The 24,866-nt window shown below is 43.2% G+C and overlaps 1 protein-coding gene across 1 annotated transcript in view; it reads left to right on the top strand.

The window, feature by feature from the left end:
• Window positions 1-3,431: 3,431 nt before the first annotated feature.
• SLC12A8 (solute carrier family 12 member 8) overlaps window positions 3,432-24,866 on the top strand; it is a 144,349-nt gene continuing 122,914 nt past the window's right edge. The window contains exons 1-2 of the mRNA XM_042956675.1: window positions 3,432-4,952; window positions 10,815-10,909. Of these exons, the coding sequence (XP_042812609.1) occupies window positions 4,919-4,952; window positions 10,815-10,909 (129 nt within the window). The 5' untranslated portion in view covers window positions 3,432-4,918. The remainder of the gene's footprint in view (window positions 4,953-10,814; window positions 10,910-24,866) is intronic.

The following is a 24,866-nucleotide window of genomic DNA, read 5'->3' as shown; positions in this document are numbered from 1 at the left end:
ATTTAGGAGTCAAATGTTACGGTCCAATATTGTAGACTTGAAATATGTTTAACATAGGTTTAAAAATTATGTGTTGTTGTTTTTTCTTTATGGGTAAGAGTCTGTAAACCCATCATATGTGGGTTTTTACCCCCTATTAGTGAAGACAGTTTTGTTTTTATCCATTTACCACCTTGCCAATCCCCTGTCTTGTGACACATTGTAAGAAAGCTGTCTGCAGTTAGGAGTGCAGTCCAGGTCCTTGGAACAATATAAACTAATGGCCTTTGCAGAGATTAATCCTAGGACCCTGGCTTTATTAGCATGGTGCTTTAAGTAACCATACATAATAATACCACTGATAGTCTATTAATCCATTTCCTAGATCTCAGTTTTTCTTGAATGGTTAGAAATGGTAGGTAGAGGGGTGGGGAGATATATACTCTACATGACACTTCTACCTTCTGAAGATTACAAGAAAAAATGAAATTGAAGTCACTTGAGTTAATGTTATCATAGAGTCTTACTTGACAATTTGTCATGCACAAAAGGAGTATGAAGATTTCTATGATTATGTTTGGATAGAAATTTACTTTTTTGCAGACTGCTGGCTATCCTGTCTCTCTTTCCCTCCCACCCCCAGCCTGAAAAGGTATTAGGATAAACTATATCCATTTGATGGCTTATAAAGAGTCAATGGAGCAGAAGAGTTTAAGTGCACTAAAGGTAAAATTTTTAGTTCCTCTTGTCATTTTCAAATGTCTTTAAAAGGACATTTATAGTAAAACATTATGCACACACCCATGCAGATGTGCATATGTGTAAGAGCTAGGATGTGAAATGTGATCCTATAAATGAGAATGACCATTTTCAAAGTGATTTTCAAACTACTGGAAAAACCCAAGTTTAGAAATGGACCTGAATGGAAAAATGGAGAACATTTTGAGTTTTTGCATGTTTACGCATTCAGGTGAACTCTTAAAATCATAACTTAATTTTCCCTAGCTGCTCCCGTTCATAGTAAGATTCTGAAATTCATGCTTGTGTTAAGGTGGCCAAGGGAGCCAAAGAAATGTATTATTACCTGTGATGGTACTTATGTTTCTAATGATTTGAATTCTTACTTGCTGGGGCCTCGTATTCAGGATCCATCGCCTGCTAAGGAACAAGCATTGTGCTAGATGCACATAAATGGTTAAGTCTATTAACATCTTTATTTGGGCATCTGAGAGGTTTTTGAGGTGGTGGTAGTTGCAGGGTGTGGTACTGTACATTAGATTATTAAAGCATAAGATGTATTGGATGCTGTGCTGTGTAGCTAAATACCTCAGGCCTCATCAAATGGGTAAGTAGTAGATTTCTTTAGGACAGTTTTCTAGAGAACATAATTTTAATAAATTGGTTGCAGAAGATAGAAAATATATACAGGCCAAATAAAGTGGAAATAATGTTAAAAATATTGCCTAATTAAAATACCAAACTCACGGATAAAATTCAAACCTGGACTGTGGAAATGAGACTAGCTTTTGTTCAGAAGGAATGTACCTGTTACAGGAGTGGGAAATGAATGTGCTCTAGGGATTCGTGAACCCGAGGGGTACCTATATCTTAGTGGGGAGTTGGAAATGGATTCTGGAGGATGCTTTCCTGGAAATAGGAGAGCTAACTGAACCGGTGCTAATTAGTCATTCGACCACAGTCTTCATGGAGTGGTATTAATACTAGTTTAAATCATTTGAGTCACACATGAGCCAGTACTCCCAGCTATGATTATGTTTATGATGCTCTTTAAGTCAAATAACTTCCACTAACCCCTAATTATCTTACATTCTCTTTTCCTTGACTGTTTCCTTCAAGGTGTTTGGACCACTATGAAATTTACCCTTAAACCTCCTGAATAACAGTTTTCCTTTGTTTCTTTATGGGAATTCCAGCACTGTCCCACAACTGTTGTTGTGTTGATAATGAGAGTTAAGACTGATTGCTAGAGCACAAAATGAAATGGCAGAAAGAGGATACAACTGAGCAAACACATTCAGAACCACTCTCGGCTTCGCTGGCAACATGCACTGAGAGAAGTTGTGCTGTGCAGTTTGCTGAGTTGGCCCTCACGATCTGAGAGCAGATGGTGGTGCTCAGAGGTGGCATAGCCAGTGCTGCAAGGGACAGCTTTAAATGACCTTTATGTGATCTTCTTGAGTATTGTGAGACTGCAGGGGTGTAGGGTCATGAGATTCTACAAGCTGCATGGGCAGGTTAAGAAGCAGAATGAGCAAGAGAGAATCAAAGAGACAAGTGGTGGTTCTCCCTTGGTCTGTCTGTGTAACATTGTTCATGTCACTTACCCTTCCTGAGCCTTGATGTTTTATCTGTAAGGAGATAATAAAAGTTCTTTCGGAATTGCTGTCAATATCAAGTCATTTGAGATGATTTGTAAACTATAAAGCACTAAACATTTCCTAGTTCATATTTTAGAAGTGGCACAAAGGGGAGCTAGAGCAGAATTGGACAAGTGTTGGAAGCTTCATTTCTTATAAAGCAGAGCATGTGATAAATTCCTGACTTGATGACAATATCCTCTTTCAAAAAATTGGGAGGTATGAGTGGGTTTGTCTGGATTTTATTGACCGGCAAGGAAAAGCTAGTTAGGTGGGTGGAAGAGATTCCATTTTCAGAGACCCTGGAAGGGATGCAACATTTTTGAGAATGATGTATATTGCAGTGAATTTTTAAAAGTCAGTAAGCTTGCAGGGGGGAAAAAGAGGCAAAAATATCCTACAAAAGTAAGAACATATTGAACTACTCCATTCCAAGCTATTGGTTAATCAGGAACAAGAACCTGACTGCCCATGAGGCAAAAAGCCAACAGTGAGGTTGGAATTTTGCAGCCAGCTTCACCAGGCAGGAGGAAGGGACACAGGTCTGTGTGGTGGGCCTGGCCTGCTCATTCACCTTTTTCTCTTAAATTTATTTTTCACCATTTCTCTCCAGTTATTGCTATCTCCTTTGTTTTCCTCCTTAGTGACTATATGGTGTTTGCCATACTGAGTATACACCAAACGGGAACAGCTGCTTGATGGTATGTGATGTTTGGCCTTTCATGCAAGTTAGATTTATTTACCTTAAGTGTTTTTAGTAATATTTCAGAAAAATTCAAAATTAATTGCTCATCAGGAAAAGATTCTTGGTGGTGTTTTATTCACAGTATAGAACAGTGCCTTACCCATAAGCAGGAATGAATGAATGAAGAGTTTTAAATGTAAAAGGCACAAACAGTGAAGGTATTAGAAATGATGGTGGTGCCTTTTTTTTTTTTTTAAATGTTTATTTTTGAGAGAGAGTGGGAGCAGGGGAGGGGCAGAGAGAGGGGGAGACACAGAATCTGGAACAGGCTCCAGGCTCTGAGCTGTCAGCACAGAGCCTGACACGGGGCTCGAACTCATGGACTGCGAGATCATGACCTGAGCTGAAGTCGGATGATTAACCGACTGAGCCACCCAGGCACCCCTGATGGTGGAGTTTTTATGGTACTAAGATGATGCTGTGATCAAGGAGCCTGAGAATACTGGATGTCTATGCTCAGCCACAAACTTCTAAACAAGATTCCCACTGGAGACACATGCGAGCATCAGTGGCTAGTGAGAAACATGGCATCTGATGTGTTAGACCTGTTTCCCAAACCCTAGTGTAGAAATGGGCCAGAAGATGTGGCCAGGACTACATGTCTCTAGGGCCATTTACTTCCCCCTAGGCTCCTTACTACTCTCTGGCTGCAGAGAAATGAGAGCTTCTCTATATATGACAAGTGAAGAACAGGAGGCTAGGATTCCATAAATGAACAAACGGTCCCAGCACTTACCCCTGCTCAGTAGCATGGGAATAAAAGGAAGAAGCCAACAAACAAAGGCCATGTCCACATGTGAGGACATGCTTCCTGCTGGGTGTGACTCAGTAAATATTCTATGATCAGATCAATCAGATTGACAACTCATGGTAGGCAGGTCTTGTGACTTTCTCAAATCCCTTTGAACCCTTCATCCCTTTATCATAACCACAGGCCAAGCCACCTTCAAGTCTTGCTTGGGCTCCTACAAGTTTCTACCCATTATCTCTTGATGACCTCCAGTCCTTTCTACAGGTAACAACCATGCAAAAAACCTTCAGAAGCTTCTCAGTTGCTATTTAATAAACACTAAGCACCTTGCGTTGGCCCTGGTGACCGCCACTGCCTACAGCCCCAGCCTTCCCCACAGTGAGTTCATCCTCTGCTCTCCCACTTCCAAATTGCTCTCAGATTCTCACACTCGGTCATGCCCCTTCTGCCACAAAGACTGTTTTCTCTACACTCTACCTATTAACTCCCCACCCTGATTTCAGCCCCAGCATCACTTCCTCGGAAGAGCTTATCCTGATCTCCGTTAGGTCATAACTACCCTCCCCCTCTGCACGTCCCCACCCAACCACAGACTCCTTGCCCTCCATACAGTTGCTTTCAGCATAGATGGCTATTTGTCATGATCTGATTAGCGTGAGAATCTGATTTCCTGCCTGTCCAGAGCCATCTTGTCCCTCATCGTGTGCCAGTGTTGGGCTCAGTGCTTGGGGAGGAACAGATACCTGGTGAATATGGTTGAAAGAGAGCAGCCAGGCCCTGTGAGTCACATCTGAGGGTGCAAAGTGCTCATGGGTGCAACAGAAGAAGCACTGCCTGGGAGTTTGAGGCCCTGTGGATAGCAGCAGTGGGACCACGAAACTGCCCCTGTGAGTTTCAAAATGAGAGGAAAGATGGTGTATTTGGAAAACAACAGCGGAGCTGGATTTCAGTCCTCATCAAAATTCTGGAATGTTCATAACAACTCTGTCACATAGGCTTGGCAGGCTTTATCATTAACTCCCTGTTGTAAATGAGAAATGAAGTGGCTCAGACACATGAAAGAGCATGGTGGAAAGAAAGAACTGGGACCCAAATGCAGGTCTGACTTCTCTCATCTGTCCATGGGTCTTCCATATTGGGTATTTAAGCAAGTGCTGAAGGCTAATTGCGTTGTTGTCACGGTCCATTAAGGCTGCCACTGTCATTCATGAACTGGACCCGGTTCATTAGGCTTCTCTCTGCATCTCCTGTGTTCTCTGGTCCCAATAGGTCCTGGCTCAAACTAGATGCCACGTGGCTGCTAGAGGGAGAATGACTTCCTCCTGTCAGAGGGCAAACTCCCAGAATCAACAAACAGTATAGATCCTGGAGGAGAAACAGGATCTCAACAGGAGCTGGAGACACCTGACAGCAGGGAAGTGGCAGCCCCTCCCTCTCCACTCAGCCCTACCCCAGATAGGCAAGGCAAAACTCTTCTTCCTGGGGTCTTGCCCCCACCTCTCTGGGAACTAGGAGATCTCAGCCTGTGTGAGGGGTTTGTATTTATGTCCGGTTTGCAGCTCTCGAGTCGCCCCTTCCAACTCCCAGTAATGCCTGCCGGCCCTTCAAACAAATGTCCTTCTTGCCTCTGAGACTTCTGGAAACACATCTCAACCTTTTTCTGTCTTATCTCTTCACCTGGATTAGAGAGGCCGTTTTGTGTACAGGAGAGAGCCTAATACTGGAACCAGATGTATGTTCAAATCCTAACTCCACCCTCAAAGCCAGCAAACTTTTCTGAATGTGTACAGAAGTCTTGTGATTTTTTTTTTTTAATAGGCATGTCCCAGGGAGGTGTATCACAATGACCAGCTACAAAGAGAGAGATGGATAGTAAATTACTTGTGCTCCCTGAGTAATATATTTCACAACTTCTCTTTGTCATTGAAAGTTATAACTGGAGTAAGACACCACTGTGGATAGGGTATATTCTATCCCTTAAGTATTTTAAGAGAGAGGCAAAAACTGCCCCAAAAATTACTGAGCTAGAAATTCCATGGGTTTCAACCTTGACTGCATCTTAGAATCACCTGAGAAATTAAGAGAAAATACTGATGCCCAGACTCCACCCCAGACCTGGGTAAAACCACCCCCAGGTGACTGTAAAGTCCAGCCTAGGGAGAGGACCAGCTGACCCACCTCTTGTGACCCTTCTGACTCTGGTTCCAGCGCCTAGGCTGTGAGGTAATTTTGTATATATACATATTTACATCATGATTTAATGTTTTCAACCTGTTTTTACATTTCTGTTTTGGTTGAATGTCTCCAAACTCTGATCTTTCCTCAGAGTTCAGACTTTATGACCAATGAGGTCATTTCTCAAGACATGGTTTCTTCTGCCTTCACACAGAGGGCAATTCTTAGCAACAATCACTGGAAGGGAAAGAGGTGAAGGAGCTTTCGTCAGCGGCTAAGTGGGTGGGGGTAAGGCCCACAGAACAACAACTTCAATGTTACAAACTTCAACTTGAGCTGGAGTTGTTACTGAATGGAAAACAAGTGAGTTTAAAAACAATATTATGACTTTTTTTATTTAACAGGGCTGCAATATTAGTAAGTCCAAACAATGAAATGAATAAAAATCCACCCCCCCTTTTTTTTTTTTACCTTGGCTGGATGCATTATGTATTCACTATCTATTGCTGAATAACAAAGTACCCCCACAACTTTGTGGCTTAAAACAGCAACAATTTATTGTGTCTCGTGGTTTCTGTGGTGGAGAATTCACACAGCACAGTCAGGACAGCTTGTCCTTACTATAATGTCTGAGGCCTCAGCTGGAAGAACTTAAAGCTGGGGACTGGAATCATTTGAAGGCTTTTCTCACATGTCTGGCAGTCGATGCTGGCTATAGGTGGGAACACCCACTTGTATCCTCCGCATGTGGCCCAGGCTTCCTCACAACATGGTGGCTGAATTCCAAGCACAAGTGATCTGAGAGCAAGGAAGCCAGATGGACTGCCTACTGCTTTTATATTCTATCCTAGGAAGTCAAGCAGTGTCATTTCTTCCATTCCTACCGTTGGTTAAGGCACTCACAAAGGTCTGTTCAGGCTCAAGCATAGGGAACATAGACCCATCTCTTTTTGAAGGAACATTAATGTCATATTGCAAGAAGACCATAAGAGATGGGATACGTTAGTGTAACCATCTTCAGAAAATACAATCTGCCCCACATTGTCTTCTAATTTTCTTATTTAGTTTTTAGACTCCAAAAGTAATGTGCTAATCATAAAAAAAAAAAAAACATTAAAAATCCAGAATTTGTACACCAGAGTAGATTTCCTCTCCCACTATCTCAATCCCACTCCTTAGAGATAATCACTATTAACAGATTGATGTGTTTTTCCATACAAACTACATATATGTATACATTGCATTATAAAAAATAATTACACATTATTCTGCAACTTGGTGTTTTTACTTATTATGTGATGAACAGAGTTCCATGTTAGTACGTATAAAAACACCTAATTCTTTCCAATACTGGTTGCCAGAGCATGGCTGTACCATAACTTATTTAATAATCTTCTGTTAATGGATATTTTGCTTCTAATTTTTTTTAACTATTACGGATTAATGATGCAGTTAACATCCTTATACTAGGTTAGATAGGGTAGTATGTTAAAAATGGAATTGTTCTATTCAAAGGATATACAAGGGTAGTGTTTTTAAATATAGCAAATGTGGGTTTTTTAAAAAAATATATCATTGTTATAAGATAAATCTACATTAAGCAAGATGGGTAGGTTTCTCTTGCTTTAACATAAGGAAAATAAACAAACATTTGTTCTTGGGCTTGAAGATGTTTATAAGCTTTGAAGGGAACTTCTCATTTAGAAAGTAATGAGTAACAAAAAAGGTGGTTATGAACAGCAGTGTGGATTTCCTTTTCTAATGTTTTTAGCTCAGGCTGAAATGGAAGTGAATGTGTATTGTTCAAAATTCACACAGACACTTAGAGGGAGGCTCATCAGAAAATGATAGCAAACAGGAAACCAACCTTTTATTTTTAAGGCAAAAAATAAAAGTGTCATGTGTGACCCCAAATTGAATAATAAAAATGAGTCTACTGGCCATGTAGATGTAGTATACGGATATACAGTCAATTCCAATAAAACGACAGTGTTATCCTGCCCACCTATCTATCCGTTGTTTACAGACGGCTAATGTGTAATTTATTCTGGGAGTCTTTCCTCTTGCAGAGATGGGTAATTAAAAACTTCTTTGCTGGGAATGAAGTTTCACCACACGCTACAACATGAATGAACCTTGAGGACATGCTAACTGAAATAAGCCAGACACAGAAGGGCAAATATTGTCTGATTCTGCTTATGTGAAATACCTTGAAGAAGTAAATTCATAGAGACAAAAAGTAGATTAGAGGTGACCATGGGCTGAGGAAGGGGGAGATGGAGAATTATTGCTTAATGGGTGCAGAGTTTCTGTTTGGGGTGATGAAAAAAGAGCAGTGATGGTTGCACAGCATAGTGAATGTAATTAATGCCACTGAATTGTACATTTAAAAATGATCAAAATGGCACACTTTATGCTATGTATCTTTCCATACCAAAAAAGCCTTTACTGGAGCAGGAGATGTTGGGACTCTTGTCAGTGTTCCCATGGTTTTGCCTTCCCTTTTGTTTTTAAAAGAACAACCTCTATTTTTAGGGATTTTCACACAAAGGCTCATGTGGGCGTGGGAAGTACTCCCAGCTGCCCTCCTGTTTTCAGAAGCCCACATGGAAGCCTAGCAAGTTATTTAAGGATTAGGAAATATGCCAGATTGGAAATGGAGATAATTTAATCCTCTGTATGTTAATTCAGTACCCCCCCCCCCGCCCCCTCCCCTGCAAGCTGGAGTCCTGGATATCTTATTTCACTCCCTGGGGAAGTCGGTTCTCAGTCTTGCTGAAGGTGGTGAAGGGCAAAAGAGTTGCACTTTCTTCGAGTTGAGGGTCAGCTGGTGGTGTAGCCAGCCGCACGGGGGGACCTCTGGAGCGCAGTCTCCTCTCCTGCCCAGAGGCTTCTGCACCCGCCCAGGGGGGCACGGGGCCAGTGTGGGAGTTGTGGGCCCTCGGGCTCCCCGCCCTTTCTCACTCTGGTGTGCAAGGTTGGACAATTTCTCAGAACTGCAGTGAGTAGGATCGCGCCGCGTCCTATTTCCCAGGGCTGGCCACCTCAGCTGGTGGCACTGAATTGGCCGAGGGCTGCAGCGGCAGTGGCTGGTCCGGTCACGTCTGAGAGCTAGCGGAGTCCCCACTTCCCCTCCCGGTAACTCGGCCGGGGCTCCAGATTCCCGTCCCCTCCTCCCAGGCCTGGCAGCTCTGTCGCGTAGAGCGGAGCCCTCCTGGGAGGCGCTAGGTGTGCGGGCCCCACCCTTGGGGAGGGGAAATCTCAGCAGCCCCTCCCTCTCCACCTGGCACCGAGGTTCCCGAATGAAGGCGTGGCTGGGGTGGCCGAGCCCGGACGAGACCCGCCTCTCCAGCTGGACAGGGGGACCCGCGCAGAGCACACCTGGTCAGCCACGTGGCGGGGGCTAGGGGAGCGGGGACAAGGCGGGCCCCGCGCTAGAGCTCGCTGATCCTGCGGCAGGTGAGGGTGGATGGGGCTGGTGGGTGGGGAGTGCACAGAGTGGTCTTGGGGACGACTCCTCTCCCTGGAGGAGCTCTGTCCGGTAGTAAGGTAACCCGGCGTTGCCACCTGCTCAGGTAATCCCCGCCCCGCCCCCGCGTCACGGGGCGCGCGTGTGCACCTGAGCGTTTGCACGCGGACACTCGGACGCGCGCGTGCCTGCCCCGCGCCCAGAAGAGGAATGGTGGGTTCTCCCCAGGATCGAGAGGCGGGTGTGGGCTGCTCCATCTGGGATTCGCAGAAGTGGGGATGCTGACTGAGACGCGCGGGAGCCAGGGCTGCGGATCCGGAGCGGCTCTCCGGAAACCTGGGGGTCCTTTTCCGCACACCGAGGGCCCGAGCGGCGGGGGTCAAGCCAGGCCCAGCGCGCCTCGCTCCAGACTCGCCTGGCTGTGCGTTGGCAGCGGGGCCGAGAGCCGCGGGGACCTTTCTGGGGTCTCCCTCACACCCAGCTCATCTCCGCAGCCCGCCAAAACCTCGCAGTCTCCCGGCCCCCAGCTCCCAGCTCTTTTCTTGGAATACTCTTTCCCTTCCCGCCTTCTCTGGCTGCTGTCATTGATCGTGTTCTTCTCACATGACAAACTCTGCCCCCATGCCCCCCTCTCATTCTCCCTTTTCTCCTTCCAAAATGTCATGAGCCCTGTCTCTGTCCCATCCCCGTGCTAGGGAAAGGGGGCGAACAGGCAGGGCGCAAAGTCCCTGCTCCAGGGAAAGCTGGTTCTGGTACCAAGGGGAAGACTGCCCGTCTGAAGAGAACCAAGCTCTTATAATGATGCTCAGTCCTCTTTTGCTTACCTGCTGTCTCCACTCCCCTACCCTTTCTGGCCCTGCTCCAGAGGGGACCTTCAAAGAACCACCTAAACTCCTCTGTCTCCCTCCGCCCATGGACCAATCTGTATTCACTCACTACCTGCAACCAGTTCTAGGGAGCCACTTCTGCCTTTGCTGTGGACAGAGGGGTTCACAAGGATGAGAGGGGAGTGTCAGACTGTGTCCTCTGGGGCTGGGTAAACTGGCAGCTGGCTCTGACCCCCATACTGAAGGAGCTCAGGGAAGAAAGCTCTGGGGGCAAGTGTGGCTCCAGGACAGCAAGGTGTGAGCACAGGGAGGTTCTGAAAGATGTGTGGAATAGATTTGGGTACCAAAGAGAGGAAAGGGGTGTTTCCAGATGAGGTAGAACAAGGTCCCTTCCTTGGTCAGGGCTGTGTGTGGTGTATGAAGAAAGGATGGATCCTACGGATGGAGGGAAGAAGAGCCAGCCTGACCAAAGATGGTGTTTACCTTCCAGAGGGGTCTCCCCACCCAGACCACCAGGACCCCATTTCCAGGAGAACAGCCCAGATGTCTCAAGTGCAGGAACTCTTCCATGAGGCAGCCCAACAGGTAGGCTTGTGCCTTGCGGGGGTCTGAGATCCAACAAGGGGCACCCAGACAAGAAGCTGAATGGAAACTTTATGGTAGACTATTTTAAAAGTAATTATCTCAGAAGTTTATTTTGGTATTCTCGCTTAATCAAGAAAATATTAAGCCAACTCTTAATCATCTGTGTGCAGAAAATCTTCTTTGGTATTATTTGTAATGGGTTTTGAATCCTGAGCATTCCTTCTTGCCCCATGGAGGTTTTCCATGAACAGAGTGAGGACTTAGATAATATGAACTCCTTTTACTTTTGAATCAAACCCGTGCAAGGAGGTAAATTTATTTCTGAAAAACTCATATATGCTGAAGCCAAATGGATTTCTGGATTTCCTGATGTCTGCAGGTCTTTTTTTTTTTTTTTTTCTTTCCCTGTTGATCATTAGTTGTAGTAAATATTCAACATAGCTATGGAACTGAAGGAGTTCTCTGCAGAAATACAGTTAATTCCTTTAAAAAATAAAAAGCCATGCTTAGGTGTTAATCAGGAAACTATCTGCAGTGGTCTTGCTATTTAATGATCACTCAACCTTGAAGTTTTCACCATCCCTTGGATTTCTCTCATGCTTTGTAGAGAAGGGCAGGAGGGGTTCTGGCATTATAATGGGGTGTGGGGAATAAGCCTGCCATGAAGGGAGAGGATCAACTCAAGCCCTCAAACAATAGCAAGAGAGCAGGCTCCAGAACCTGGGGGTCTTGAGACAAAGGGCAGATGAGGCAGGAGGTGTTGTAAGTTGGTGGGGGAATCCAAACTGGCCAGTTACCCCCTCTTCAGGTTCATGGGTACATGTGAAAAATGCAGCATGGTGGCTGACAGATGGTGAGTACTCAGCACAGGGTACTGCTCCTCTCCCCCTGGCAGGTCCAGGGCTGTACCCCACACCCTTGTACTTAGCTCCTGACATTCAACTCTGCCAGTTTTCATGCTGCTGAGAAGTGAGAGACTGGAGACTCGGCAGAATGCCTGCCCAGAGCTGTTCTTTCCTGGATGGAAAGGCCTGTGGCCATGCTCTTAGTGTGGCCGAGGACCATTAGAGAGACCTTGATTTGTCAGGGGTCTTCACATTTATTTAGCTTGACCAGCTTCTCATGTGTTTTCTTTAGCTATGTAAGACTATACGTGAGTGTTAACACACTTCACATGTATTAGTGGACCACTTCTGAAATAATGGCTGCCATGTTGGGCATGAGAAAGATGCCTACACGAAAAATATGAGGCTCTTGTCCACAGGGATTCCAAAAAAAGAGACAAGATATTCTTGATTCATCTTTGTGAGAAGGATCTGTTGAAGCTCACCTGTACCCCTCTCTCCCCTGTTAAAAACCTTCAGTGGCTCCATGTGTCCGCTACTCAGAGCTCAAACTCCTTAGCTTAGGTCCTGCACAGGCTGATCCTGCTGGAGTTTCAAGCCTGGTCCCTTGAATCTTCTTTGTGCCCCACATGCCAGCCAAAAGTCACCATTCCCCAGGCTCTGTGCTTGTGTCTTTCCCCTTTGGTGGTCTTTGCTGATACTTCTCTCTTAACTGACTTGTCACTGGAACCCTCCAAGTACCTGAGGCAGTGCCTGGCATTTAAGTGGATGATGAATGTTAGTTGGTTGAGCAAATAAACAAGCAGTAGATGCCCACAATGTAAATTAAATTGTCATAAGTGCACCAAGAGAGAGTTCTTTTTATTTTTATTTACTTATTTCTAATATTTTAATGTTTATTTATTTTTTGGGAGAGAGAGAAAGAGAGAGAAAGGGAGAGAGAGGGAGAGGGGGAGGGGACAGAGAGAGAGGGAGACACAGAATCTGAAGCAGGCTCCAGGCCCTGAACTCTCAGCACCAAGCCTGATGCGGGGCTTGAACTCACAAACCACGAGATCATAACCTGAGCCGAAGTCGGATGCTCAACCAACTGAGCCACCCAGGTGCCCCAAAAGAGTTGCTTTTAAAAATGTGGTAGATACAAAGGGCTTTGTATTCCCTCTCTCCATCTCCCTCTCCCTCAATCTTCAAATATTGAGGGACTGGACAGTGTTCAGTGTCAAGGCCTTTGGTGTTCACTTGATGCTTGAAATTCATCCTTTTTCTCTGTCTCCGTTGCACTGTCTTGTCCTGAGCACCATTTCTGAATTGGATTATTCATACTCTCCTAACCTCTTTCTCCACATTGCTCCTTTCTACAGCAGAAATCTATACATTCGACTGCTTTGCTAAAAGCCTTTCAATGGCTTCTTACTGCTTTCAGAATTCAGCTCAAACTCTTGGCCCCCAAAGCCTTCCATGATCTGACTCTGCTCCCCTGCTCCAGGCACATGCTCTATCACTGCACTTACCGTGTAGCATTGAAACAAGCTGTTCCTTTCCTATCTCCCTTATGGTTGTGAACCCCTGATTCATTGTTGCATCCTCAATACCTGTCATTAGTGTTTAGCATATAGAAAATGTTCAGTTAGTGCTGGTTCTACTTAACTGAACTGAGCTCACTAGAGATTGAGGGAGCTGCCATCTGCATTAGGTGTCGAAGTATTGGTGGCAGTAGAACATATATGGTGAAGCCAGGTAACACATCCCAGGCTGAACAGGTAGGAAAATGATACTACCGATTGGTGGGTGCTTATTACATAATGAACATTTCATATGCATTACTTAATTTAATCTTCATAACACATTCTGGAAGAAATATGATTATTTTGGTTTGACAGATGAGAAAAACAGAGGCACTTAGAACCCAAGCGTGCTTATTGCCAAGGCCTTTCTTCTCTTTGTCTCTTGCCCTAGCGGTGAAACAGAGCCACTCAGATGGCAAACCAGAGGCCTGTGTGGAGAGCAGGTAGCCGGTTGGGTAGCTAACATGTGAAGCTGAACTCTGGGAGTGGCTGGCCCTCCAAGTTTCCTATGAACCTTTTTCTACCTTCACTCCAGCCTTGGTAGTCAGGAATTCTGCTAGGAGCTTTGGAGTTTGAAGGACGGAGGAATAAGAAGGCAGCACCCTGTGCCAAATCCTTCAGTTCAGATCTGCTCTTCTCTTGGTCACTGTGACTAGAAAGTAGCTCTTAGGATATTTGGCCACAGTGGTGATGCTTGTGAGTTAAGTGGAGAGGTGAATTAATGGACTCTTAGTTTCGCTTTAATTATCTCAAGACCAGGTGGTGTGTGTGTGCGTGTGTGTGCGTGTGTGTGTGTGTTGGTCAGTAGTAAGTGGACCAGCTGGGACCTGAGGCTGTAGATCAGGTTAATAGTATGGCGGTCAAGCATACATGGGCTGCCTGGATTCAAGTACTGACTAATACTTTGTGATTTGTGACCTTGGACAAGTTACTTAGCTAAGTCTCTGTTTCCTCACCTATAAAATGGCTACAATAAAGAGAGTTACAAAGATTAAAAGAGATAATTCATGTAAATATTTAGTGTAGTGCTTGGTTCAATAGTGAGCAGCCAGTGAATGTTGGCTAATAATAAAACTAGGGTGAGGAGTATGTATTTGTTCCAGAATGTACATAATGTACAGAATGATAATAAGTAATCAGAAGGTTCAGTTGGGGAATTAATGCAGAACTCAGCACAGCAAAGACTTGAATCCCAAATCCAGAATTATTTCAGTGGCTGAAACCAGAATGTGGGGCATTGTCCAGGATAGCAGGCTGGGTGGGCTGGGTGAGCTGAGGAAGATGGGACACTTTCTAGACCCAGATGGTTGTGGAGTGGCTTGAGATTGTGTGTGAGTATGTGTGTATGTGTGCATGTTTGGGAACCTACTGAATCTCTGGCAGGTACAGGTCTTGTTCTGGCAACCTCTGTCCTCAGGTGCTTCACTAACATGACTTGAACCTGAGAAGCTGGGTTCCAAATTCTGACTTTGTCACTGGTTGTGCTGGACCTTTGGGCAAGTTATTCAGGGCTCCAACTCTGCTTCCACAACTGTGAGATGGGGTGGGAGTACCTGATTTTCAAGGCTTTTATGCCATATGTGGAAAGATCTGGCCCAGAGCCCGTCACATGGTGAGCACTAAATACAGTGTGTGTTCAGTGACTGGATGAAGCAGATTTCACACTGAAACCCAGTAGAGTACACTGTTTGTGAAACATGGGCCTGGGAAGTTAAGGAACAGCTGGAGCCAGAGGGAGGAGAATGGAAGGCTAAAAACCATGTATTCCATGCTTGTCTCTGCGAGTCCCTGGACAGAGAGGACTGTGGTGGACATGATATGTCAGGAAGATTAAGCTGGCAGGAGAAAGCAGGTGGCCTGAGACAGGGAGAGATAGCAAATAGACATGCTCAGTGAGGTCTGAAGTCCAGCAGGATCAAAAGCTTTTAGCATGGGGAATAGTGAGAATATTGAGCTCAGCTTACCGTGGATTTATTGAGTGCATATTATTGCCAGGATCTCCAGTAATAGCTATTGCTGGAGATGTTAAAACTGAAATCCCTTAACTGCTATGGAATAAGGAATGCCTCCAATGAATCTGAGGTTCTTGTCTTCCTTCTCCCAGGGTTAGATGGTCTCCAGAGAAACTTAAAGGGGACCTGTGTTACGCTATGGGATGCAAACAAGTCACCAAACGCTGCAGATTAGCTAGTATGAGTGACTTGTGTTCTTTCCTCCCCATCTAGCTTTCTTCCAAGAGATTTGGCTCCTGTAGGAATAGTCTATGAGGACCCTTCTTTAGGAAATCTGGTTGCTAAAGTCTGGCTGACCTGAGCTTATCACCCTGGAAAAGAGCCTGATGAAGACCCAGGAAGTAGGTGCCCTGGTAGAGCCATGGCATCTGGCCTATGTGTAGGAGGAGGTGTTTCCAGGTTGACTTCCGGGGGGTGAGCCGTGTCTGACCCTGAACATGCCCCACCCAGCATTGCCTGACTTCCTTGCCCTCCCTTTCCTTTCTCTGTCCTCTCATCCTGTGCTCTCTCCCTGTTTTCTCTGCCTCAAGTCAGTGGCGTACCCAGGTTAGCTTAGGATGGTAAGGGTAAAAAAGAGAGTGTGGTCATATTGTGGGACACTGGAGAGCAATGAGGTAGCACTAACAAGAGAGGCAGATAGAAGCAAACATTTTAAGAGGCAGAGGGGTTCTCAGAGACCGCTGGCCCAGTCCCCTTCCTCAGCATGTCAAGAAACAAGGCCAAAGGTGTTGAATGACTTGTCAGAAGACATGTGCAACAAGTGGCAGAGATAGGCTAGAACCACAAGTGCTAACCCGTACCACAGCTCTGGATTTAGCGTAATGCATCCTGTCTTTAGGTTATAGTATAATTTTGAGCATTGGTGTCAGGCTTCATTGCAAAAGCTTTGCTTTGGTTTTCTGTGCCCCCATCAGCCAGTGTACAGTGAAGAACTGGCTTGTGTTTTTGCCATGTGTTTATCAGGCCTGTTTTGGAATCTTTAAAACACCAATATTCGGAGTGAGCCTTGGGAGCCACATGTGAGGTTCTAGGGTATTGCTTTGTTAGTATGTAGAGAAATGAATATAACTAAGGAGAAAGGAAAAGGGAACTTAAGACAAAACTGCTCTGTTAGCCCCTCCTTTTACGGATAAAGAAACTGAGGCCCTAAATAGTTGGGCAGAAGAGAAGGGCTCACATCAGGGGTCTCGGGGGTCCTTGGAGCCATGACCCCTCTTGCCTTCCCAGTTTTTGTAGAGCATGAAGCTTGTCTGATTTTAGACATTGTCTTAAGATACAAATCACAAATACAAAATTAGGTATAATCTTTGGAAGGGACTCCATGCACATGAAGCCTTGAAGCTTCAGCTGGTAGCTTCACTGCCAAGCCACCAAAGGTACCCGGACAGAATGAACTTTTGGAGATGGCAGAAGAAAAGAGGCTCACAGTCCTGGAATCTGGGAGAGAAGAAGGGACAGAACTGGTTCTCAGTGTTGAGTCTGAGGCTTTCATGTGGGCACTGTCACCCTTCCTGCTCTCACCTCTTTGTTGCTCTCTCTTTCCATTTTATAGCCCTTGTTTGCTACTTAGCCTAGAAGGTCAACCCCCAAAATGACATTTGAGCCAAAAATGCTGCATATTTGAACAAAGGGGAATGGAGACATTTTATGAATGAAGGTTCCCTAGAGACTGTGATGGAAGTGATTCTTCACTGAAATGAATTAAGTACAATCCTGTCTCATTTATACCCACAGAATCTTCATTTATGGAGGGGATTGAGTGATGACATGAAGAGGTCAATAACATTGAAATTTTACTATTTTCATTTCCCAAAAGAAGGAGGTGAGGATCCCATGCCATGCATGGCCACAGGGGAAGCATCAGGCTCTGGCTAGGAGGCAGAAGCAGGAGCTAGGGGAGAGCCTGGACCACAGCCTTTTCCATGGGAAAATCAGGGCAAGGCAGTTTAGGATTGGCTAGTTGGAATACTTCTGGTGGGCTTTGGGCTATGGGGTGTTCTCTAGTTGCCTAGTGCCTGGCCCTGGGGTGGGTTAGGCCAGGGGAAATATTCACTTGTTGTATGAAGGTTAGATAAAAAGGGGTGATTTGGGAGACAGACTCAGAGTTGGTTGGTTTGCATAGGAAAGGCATGCTCCTGGCCAGCCCTCTCCTATCTCTAAGAATTGGTCAGCCCTGGGAGGGTCAATCTTTCCTCGGTCAGCAAGATTTTTAAGATGTTATAATGTCATAAGATATAGGAAAGGAAAAAGATGATTCCTACATTCTGCCTAGCTGTGAATGGACAGACTAGGAGACTTTATAACTTCTTACTGCCTTAGGGTACATTTTATTCATGGCCAGATATGTAAAAAACACAGTCCTTGTCATCTTTTAATAAGCTGGGGCTTGTAAGGAGAATCCTACTAACTCTGAAATACTATTCTTGTAATTTGAGTAAGGTGCCACTAGGTGGTGCTTACTCCCTGGTGTGGCCTGATTGAACATTGTGACTTCCTATGGGGTGGATATTTTTCCATTAATTTTATCCTTTCTCTAACCAAAATATATCTCTTCAGGATAACAGTTGAAACACCAGATACTTCTACATTCACAGAACAGTATTAAATAATTGTAGTAAGATTTAAGGAAATATACATACCCGAGTATAATTCAATATCTCTTTTTGCTCCTCAATCATTACCGAGTGTACAATTGAAACTAATTCTTAATTTTTTTCTTTCTGAGTTTTAATACCTAATCAAAGGACTATGGTGATTATGGATTTAATACCTAATCAAAGGACTATGGTGATTATGGATTTAATACCTAATCAAAGGACTATGGTGGTATGCTTTAGAATAGTTTGACAAAATTCTTCAGACGTGGCACCTATATAGGCTCTGATGCATTTCCAAGAAAATAATGCTTGGCATTTCTATTTCTCAGGAGAAAGGTCCTATTTTCATTTCTTTTGTTCTTATTTTGGTGTGTGCATGTTTTTTTTCTTTACAGGCATAAAGAGAAAAATATAGTGGTGTAAAAACCCCTGGTCTGTGTAAAAAAACCTGTGATGTTCTTTACTAAACAGTCCCTGTCAGCAGTTACAGGACTTAGGTGCTTTCTGATAAACCGGAGGCACTGGTGGCCTTAGCAACCCTCACTCTGGAAAAAATAGTTATGTCTGGTGCAGGTGATAAATTTGCTCTAATGTGAATCCCAGTGTCTGTAAAATTTAACCTAAAACAGAAAGCCATGTCTCATTTTGAGTAAGCTTCACTTTTTATTTTAGGCAGTTACAGTAAAGAACAACACATAGCAAAACCACATTATAATTTCTCTTAAAAGATACACAGATTTTAAGAACAGACATCAATTTTACAAAAGACTTCACTTTAAGTATCCTGTCCATCTGACACATTTAAAATGTGACTCAGAGGCACCTTGGTGGCTGGATTCGTTGTCTGATTCTTGATTTTGGCTCAGGTCATGATCCCAGGGTCATGGGATTGAGTCCTGTGTCGGGTTCCATGCTGACAGCATGGAGCCTGCTCTGGATTCTCTCTCTGCCCCTCCCCTGCTCTCTCTCAAAATAATTAAATAAACATTACAAAAATATGAATAAATAAACAAAATGTGATTCAAACCACAGGTATCTTTTGGTGCTGCAAAAAATGAGGTTGAGTTAAAACCAGGATTACTGGGGAACCTGGGTGGCTCAGTGGTTAAGGGTCCAATTCTTGATTTTGGCTCAGGTCATGAGCTCACTGTTCATGAGATGGAGCCCCATGTGGGGCTCTGTACTGACAGTGTGGAACCTGCCTGGGATTCTCTCTCTCTCTCCCTCTCTCTCTGCCCCTCGCCCGCTCGCTCACACACATGTGCATGTGTGCGCTTTCTCTCTCTTTCAAAAATAAATAAACATAAATAAAGTATAGGAAATTTACCTGGGTGGCTCAGTCAGTTAAGCACCCAACTGGCTCAGGTCATAATCTTGTGGTTGGTGAGTTTGAGCCCTGCGTCAGGCTCTGTGCTGACAGCTCAGAGCCTGGAGCCTGCTTCAGATTCTGGGTCTCCCTCTCTCTCTGCCCTCCCTTGCTCTCTCTCTCCCTCAAAAATAAATAAACATTAAAAAATTTTTTTTAAATATCAGAAATTTAACTAAATCCCCATGAACTAACAGATTAGACTATGGAAGGCCAATTATGAGATTTCTTTCTTTTACTCTTCTCCCTACATTTTCTCTATCCATCTATATCTCAGTTCCCTAAACAGCCTTAATATCCAGTCAAGTGTAAGTAAAGAACTATGTATGACACTTTCCGCAAAGGAGATTTACTGTTGTTTAAGAACAACAAGGGGTGCCTGGGTGGCTCAGTTGGTTAAGTGTCTGACTCTTCATTTCTGTTCAAGTCATGATCTCACAGTTTGTGAGATTGAGTCCTGTGCTGGGCTCTGTGCTGACAGTGAGGAACCTGCTGGGGATTCTCTCTCTCCCTCTTTGTACTTGTGCACACACACTCTCTCTCAAAATAAATAAGTAAACATTTTTTAAAAAGTACTGCATGCATGTAATAAAAAAACAATTCAAACAATAGAGAATGATATAAAAAGTTAAGTCTTCTGCCCTTCTTCCTTCACCCACACTTTCCAGAGACATCCACTGCTTATGCTTATGGTTTCTCATTTTTATTTTCCATGGTGGTTATCATTGTACCTTTAAGTAATATATTTATGCCTTCATTTCTTGACCAAGTTATCAGTTTATTAAAAAATTTCTTTAATGTTTATTTTTGAGAAAGAGACAGAGCATGAGTGGGGGAGTGGTAGAGAGAGAAGGAGACACAGAATCTGAAGCAGGCTCCAGGTTCTGAGCTGTCAGCACAGAGCCTGATGCGGGGCTCAAACTCATGAGCCATGAGATCATGACCTGAGCCAAAGTCAGACACTTAACCGACTGAGCCACCCAGGTGCCCCAAGTTATCAGTTTATGAATCATTTACTTATTGCTTCCTGATCTAACAAAAAGAAGGCATTGGAACATTTATTCTTCCATCCCTTTACCCCATTTCCTTTCTAATTTTTTTATTAGTTGGATTATTATTTTTACATTGTCAAGGTTTATAAAATTTATATATTTCTTCCTGTAATTATAATGAACATTTCCACATTTGTTGTAGTTGTTTATAAAAATTTTAAACCTAGAAATGGCATTTACGGGCAACTGGGTGGCTCAGTTGGTTAAGTGCCCGACTTCAGCTCAAGTCATGATTTCACATTTCGTGAGTTTGTCCCCCCTCCCCCACCCTCGCCCATGGGACTCACTGCTGTCAGTGCAGACCCAGCCTCTGTTTCCCTCTCTTTGCCCCTTCCCGGCTTGTGCACTCTCTCTCTCTCTCTCTCTCTCTCTCTCTCTCTCTCTCTCTCTCTCTATGTGTCTCTCTCAAAAATAAGTAAACATTAAAAAAATTTAGGATGGCATTTACAATAGTGAGGGGTGTGTGTATGTTTAACTGGATAACCAAGTGATATTCTTGGACTCATGGAGAAGAAAACATGATATTAAGTTATTAAAGCTTTGCTGCCTCTGAGCAACAGGGTCTTCATTTCTTTCAAGTTTCCTTTCATTCTCCTGGCCCTGTGTGGCTACAGCTGTTTCTTATATAGTATGTCACTCTGTTTTGTAATTCTCTTTTCTTCTGGGGGACGGTAATTTTTTTCACGTAGGGATCAGTGGTACTAATTACTCTTTCCTTGTCTAAGTATAGAACTGTGGGAGGCCAAATTGTTTGCATGTATTTCAAAAACATTTTACAACAGAATGAACGCAGAAGTAGATATGAGAATCCAGCTGTGTTGTGTCAGACCAGACATTAAGATGATAGGCAAAATGTATAACAAGGCCTCTTTTCATTAAACTTTTTTGTTTTGGAAAGTAGTTATTTTTCATGAGAATAGGTAATTTATTTTAACAGATAGTGAGCTTATTATTACTGTTATATTGAAATGATTAATAAATATTTAAAAATATCTTCCTGTAAGTTTCTAATATGGTAAATGTTGATAGATATAACACACCTAAACAAAAAGCTCTCTCTGGAGTCCTTGATAATTTTTAAGAATGTAAAGGGGCCTTGAGACCAAAAAGTTTGAGAACGGCTGTTCTAGGGATTAAGTGTACAAATCAAACTTTTCACGGTTTATTTAGAGTTAAGACTGTACCACGTCAATGTAAAATGCAGGAACTTGGCAAGCACCTAGGCCCTTTACCAACCCTGTCTTCAATGTTGTAAGTGCCATACACATGTTACTTCCATACACACGACAAAGGCTCCAAGATAAAGTCATGGCCAGTGATTGCCCTGTCTGTGTCCACGCCCAGGGATGGCCGGCTCTGCACTTGGAGCTTCTCAGGTGCTTTGGAAGGCAGCCTTTCTCTCAGCTGCCCTGCTTCTCCTTCTTTTGCTTCTTCTTACCCCTCTAAGCCCATCTGTAGAATTTCCTCAAATGTCTAATCTGCTGCTGGCACTTGTTTCTTTTCCCCTTCTAGTTATAAGTATACTTTTACACTTAAAAAAAAACACAACACATCTTTTCTGTCATTTTCATGGTAATTTGGAAGGCACAGCAGTGCTTTATCTGCCATTTTGAAAGAGGTGTCTAATGTTACTTTCTAAAGCACATTTATTCATTCATTCATTCATTCATTCATTCAGCTAACTCACATGTAGTAAAAATCTGTTTCATGTTGGGCACAGGAATACACAAGCTATTTTTTTTTTTGTAAGTGTCTGGGCTCCTTGTATAAATATAGCTTTTGTTGAACTTACTATTTATTTATTTTTAAACTTTAACATTTTGATAAAATTTCATAGTCATAGAAAGTTGCAGTAGCACAAAGAATGCTCATACACTCTTGACTCAGATTTCACCAGTTGTTAACATTTTGTCCTTTTGCTTTATCATTAGTATGCCCTCTGTTTCTATTCCATTTATGTATATATATATACACATATATATATGTCTACATATTCTAATATATATTATATTCTATATTTTTCCCTAAACCATTTGCGAGTAATTTGTATACACCATGTACCTCTATCCATGAATTCTTCAGTGTGTGTTTCCTAAGAACAAGAATTTTCTTTTGCCTAACCACAGTATATTTATCAAGATCAGGAAATGTAATATTGGTAATCCTATTATCTAATCCATCATTCCACATTCCAGCATTCCAGTTTTGCCAGTTATCCCCCTAATATCCTATAACATTTCTTCCCTGGCCCAGAGTCCAGTCCAGGATTACACATTGCACATAGTTGCCACGTCTCTACCTTTTTTTAAAATAATTTTTTTATTAAGTTTATTTATTTTGAGAGAAGGTGAGGAGGGGCAGAAAGAGTGGGAGAGAGAGAGACTCCCAAGCAGGCTCCACACTGTCAGTGCAGAGACTGATGTGGGGCTCAAACTCACAAACTGCGATGGGGCTCAAACTCACAAACTGAGATCATGACCTGAGCCCAAATCAAGAGCTGAATGCTCAACCAACTGAGCTACCCAGGCACCCCATACTATTCTTTAATCTAGAACTGTTACTTAGACTTTCTTGGTCTTTCATGACCTTGACATTTTTTGAAGAACACAAGTCAGTTATTTTGTGGAACATCTCTCACTTTGAGACATGACCCCTCACAATAGGATATAGGTTTTGTATTTTTGGCAGGAATGCTCTAGAGTGATAGTTGTGTTCCTCTCTAAGATGTACAGGACTTCTGTTCGTCTCATTTTTGGTGATGTTCACTTTGGTTATTTATTTAAAGTGGTGTCTGCTAAGTTAATCCACTCTAAAGTTACTGATTTTCCTTTTGTAATTAATAAACAATTTGTTGGGGATACTTTGAGACTGTGGAAATATCCTGTTCCTCATTAGTCTTTCACCCACTGGCATCAGTATCCATGGATGATTCTCTTTTTTTTTTTTTTTAAGTTTATTTATTTATTTCGGGAGAGAGAGAGCATGCACATGCGTGCATGAGTGGGAGAGGGGCAGAGAGTGGGAGAGAGAGAGAATCCCAAGCAGGCTCTGTGCTGTCAACATAGAGCTGGAAGCGGGGCTTGATCTCACAAACCGTGAGATCATGACCGGAGCTGAAATCAAGAGTTGGACACTTAACTGACTGAGCCACCCAGGCACCCCAGTCATGGATGATTCTTGACAGAATCAGTTGTCACTGTCATGATTACAAAATGGTGACATTTCTAATGCCATCACTCCTTCTACAGATGCCAATCAGTCTTCTACTGTAATGAAGGACTTTCCCTTCTTCCTCATATTTTAATTTATTCATTTATTTACATCTGCATGGACTCAGATTCTTATTTTATTACATAAATATTCTCCTGCTGTTATTATTTTGATGCTCAAATTATTCCCGAGTTGGCCAGTTCCCTTCAGGCTAGTTCCTATGTCCTTATAACATATCCTTTTCTTTTTCATCGCTTTCTTGCTTTCTGGCACAAAATATTCCAGGCTCATTTTGTACTTTCTCTTCCCTAGCCTTGAATCAACCATTTCTCCAAAGAGTCTTGGTTACTTAAAGCAAGGAATAGGGGGCATCTGAGGGGCTCAGTCAGTTGAACATTCGACTTTGGCTCAGGTCATGATGTCGTGGTTTGTGAGTTTGAGCCCCACATTGGGCTTGCTCTGTCAATGCAGAGCCCAATTAGGATCCTCTGTCACCTTCCCTCCACCCCTCCCTGACTTGTGCTCTCTCAAAAATAAATAAATATTTTTTTTAAAAATAAAAAAATTTAAAAATTTAAAAAAAAGAAAGTGAGGAATGGTATTTAAAGACCAAGATCTGGGTGCTAGGTATGTGCATCGCTACTGGGGTGTTTCTGCTTATAGAGCCTTCAGGTGGACAGAGAGAAGGCATACATGCACACACACACACACACACATCCAGCTCTACATTTTTCTATCTATATTAAAAACCACAAGTTCAAACTGATACTTCTCATTCCAGTCCATCACCCAGGGTTCATTCTTCTGTTCATTCCTCTTTCTTTTGTTGTAATTCCCTTCTTCAACCGTGAGAAACTTAACTCCCATATATATTTACTTATTTGCTCAACCCTACAATTCATAGAAAGTAGATTCAGAATCGAATCTAGTTGTCAAAAACAACCTTTATATCTAGAATTTAATATTTGTACTTATTTTTGCCTTTAGACTGAGAGCACATAGTCAAAGAACCAGTTATTCTGGTGAGTTTCTTTCCCACCTTCAGCGTGGTTATGTTCCTTGCCTGAAATACAGTCAGGCTAACTTATTTCTCTGCGTTCTAATTTTTCTCTCATCCTTATTGATTTGATTTGATTTGATTTTGAGTATGTAAAACATTAACGTGATTCCAAATGTCAGAACTACTCATCACATAACAATTCTTAAATAGGTATAATATCTGTTGATCCACTGATGTCCTCAAGAATAAACCTTTTGCAGTTGATATTTAGCTGGTTTGCCTATTACTGAGGGAAGGCGTTAGGACCCAT

The sequence above is a fragment of the Panthera tigris genome, chromosome C2 (genome assembly GCF_018350195.1).
Source record: "Panthera tigris isolate Pti1 chromosome C2, P.tigris_Pti1_mat1.1, whole genome shotgun sequence".
Classification (NCBI taxonomy): Eukaryota; Metazoa; Chordata; class Mammalia; order Carnivora; family Felidae; genus Panthera; species Panthera tigris.
The sequence above is the reverse complement of the archived record's forward strand: the minus strand, read 5'-3'. Positions and strand labels throughout refer to the sequence as shown.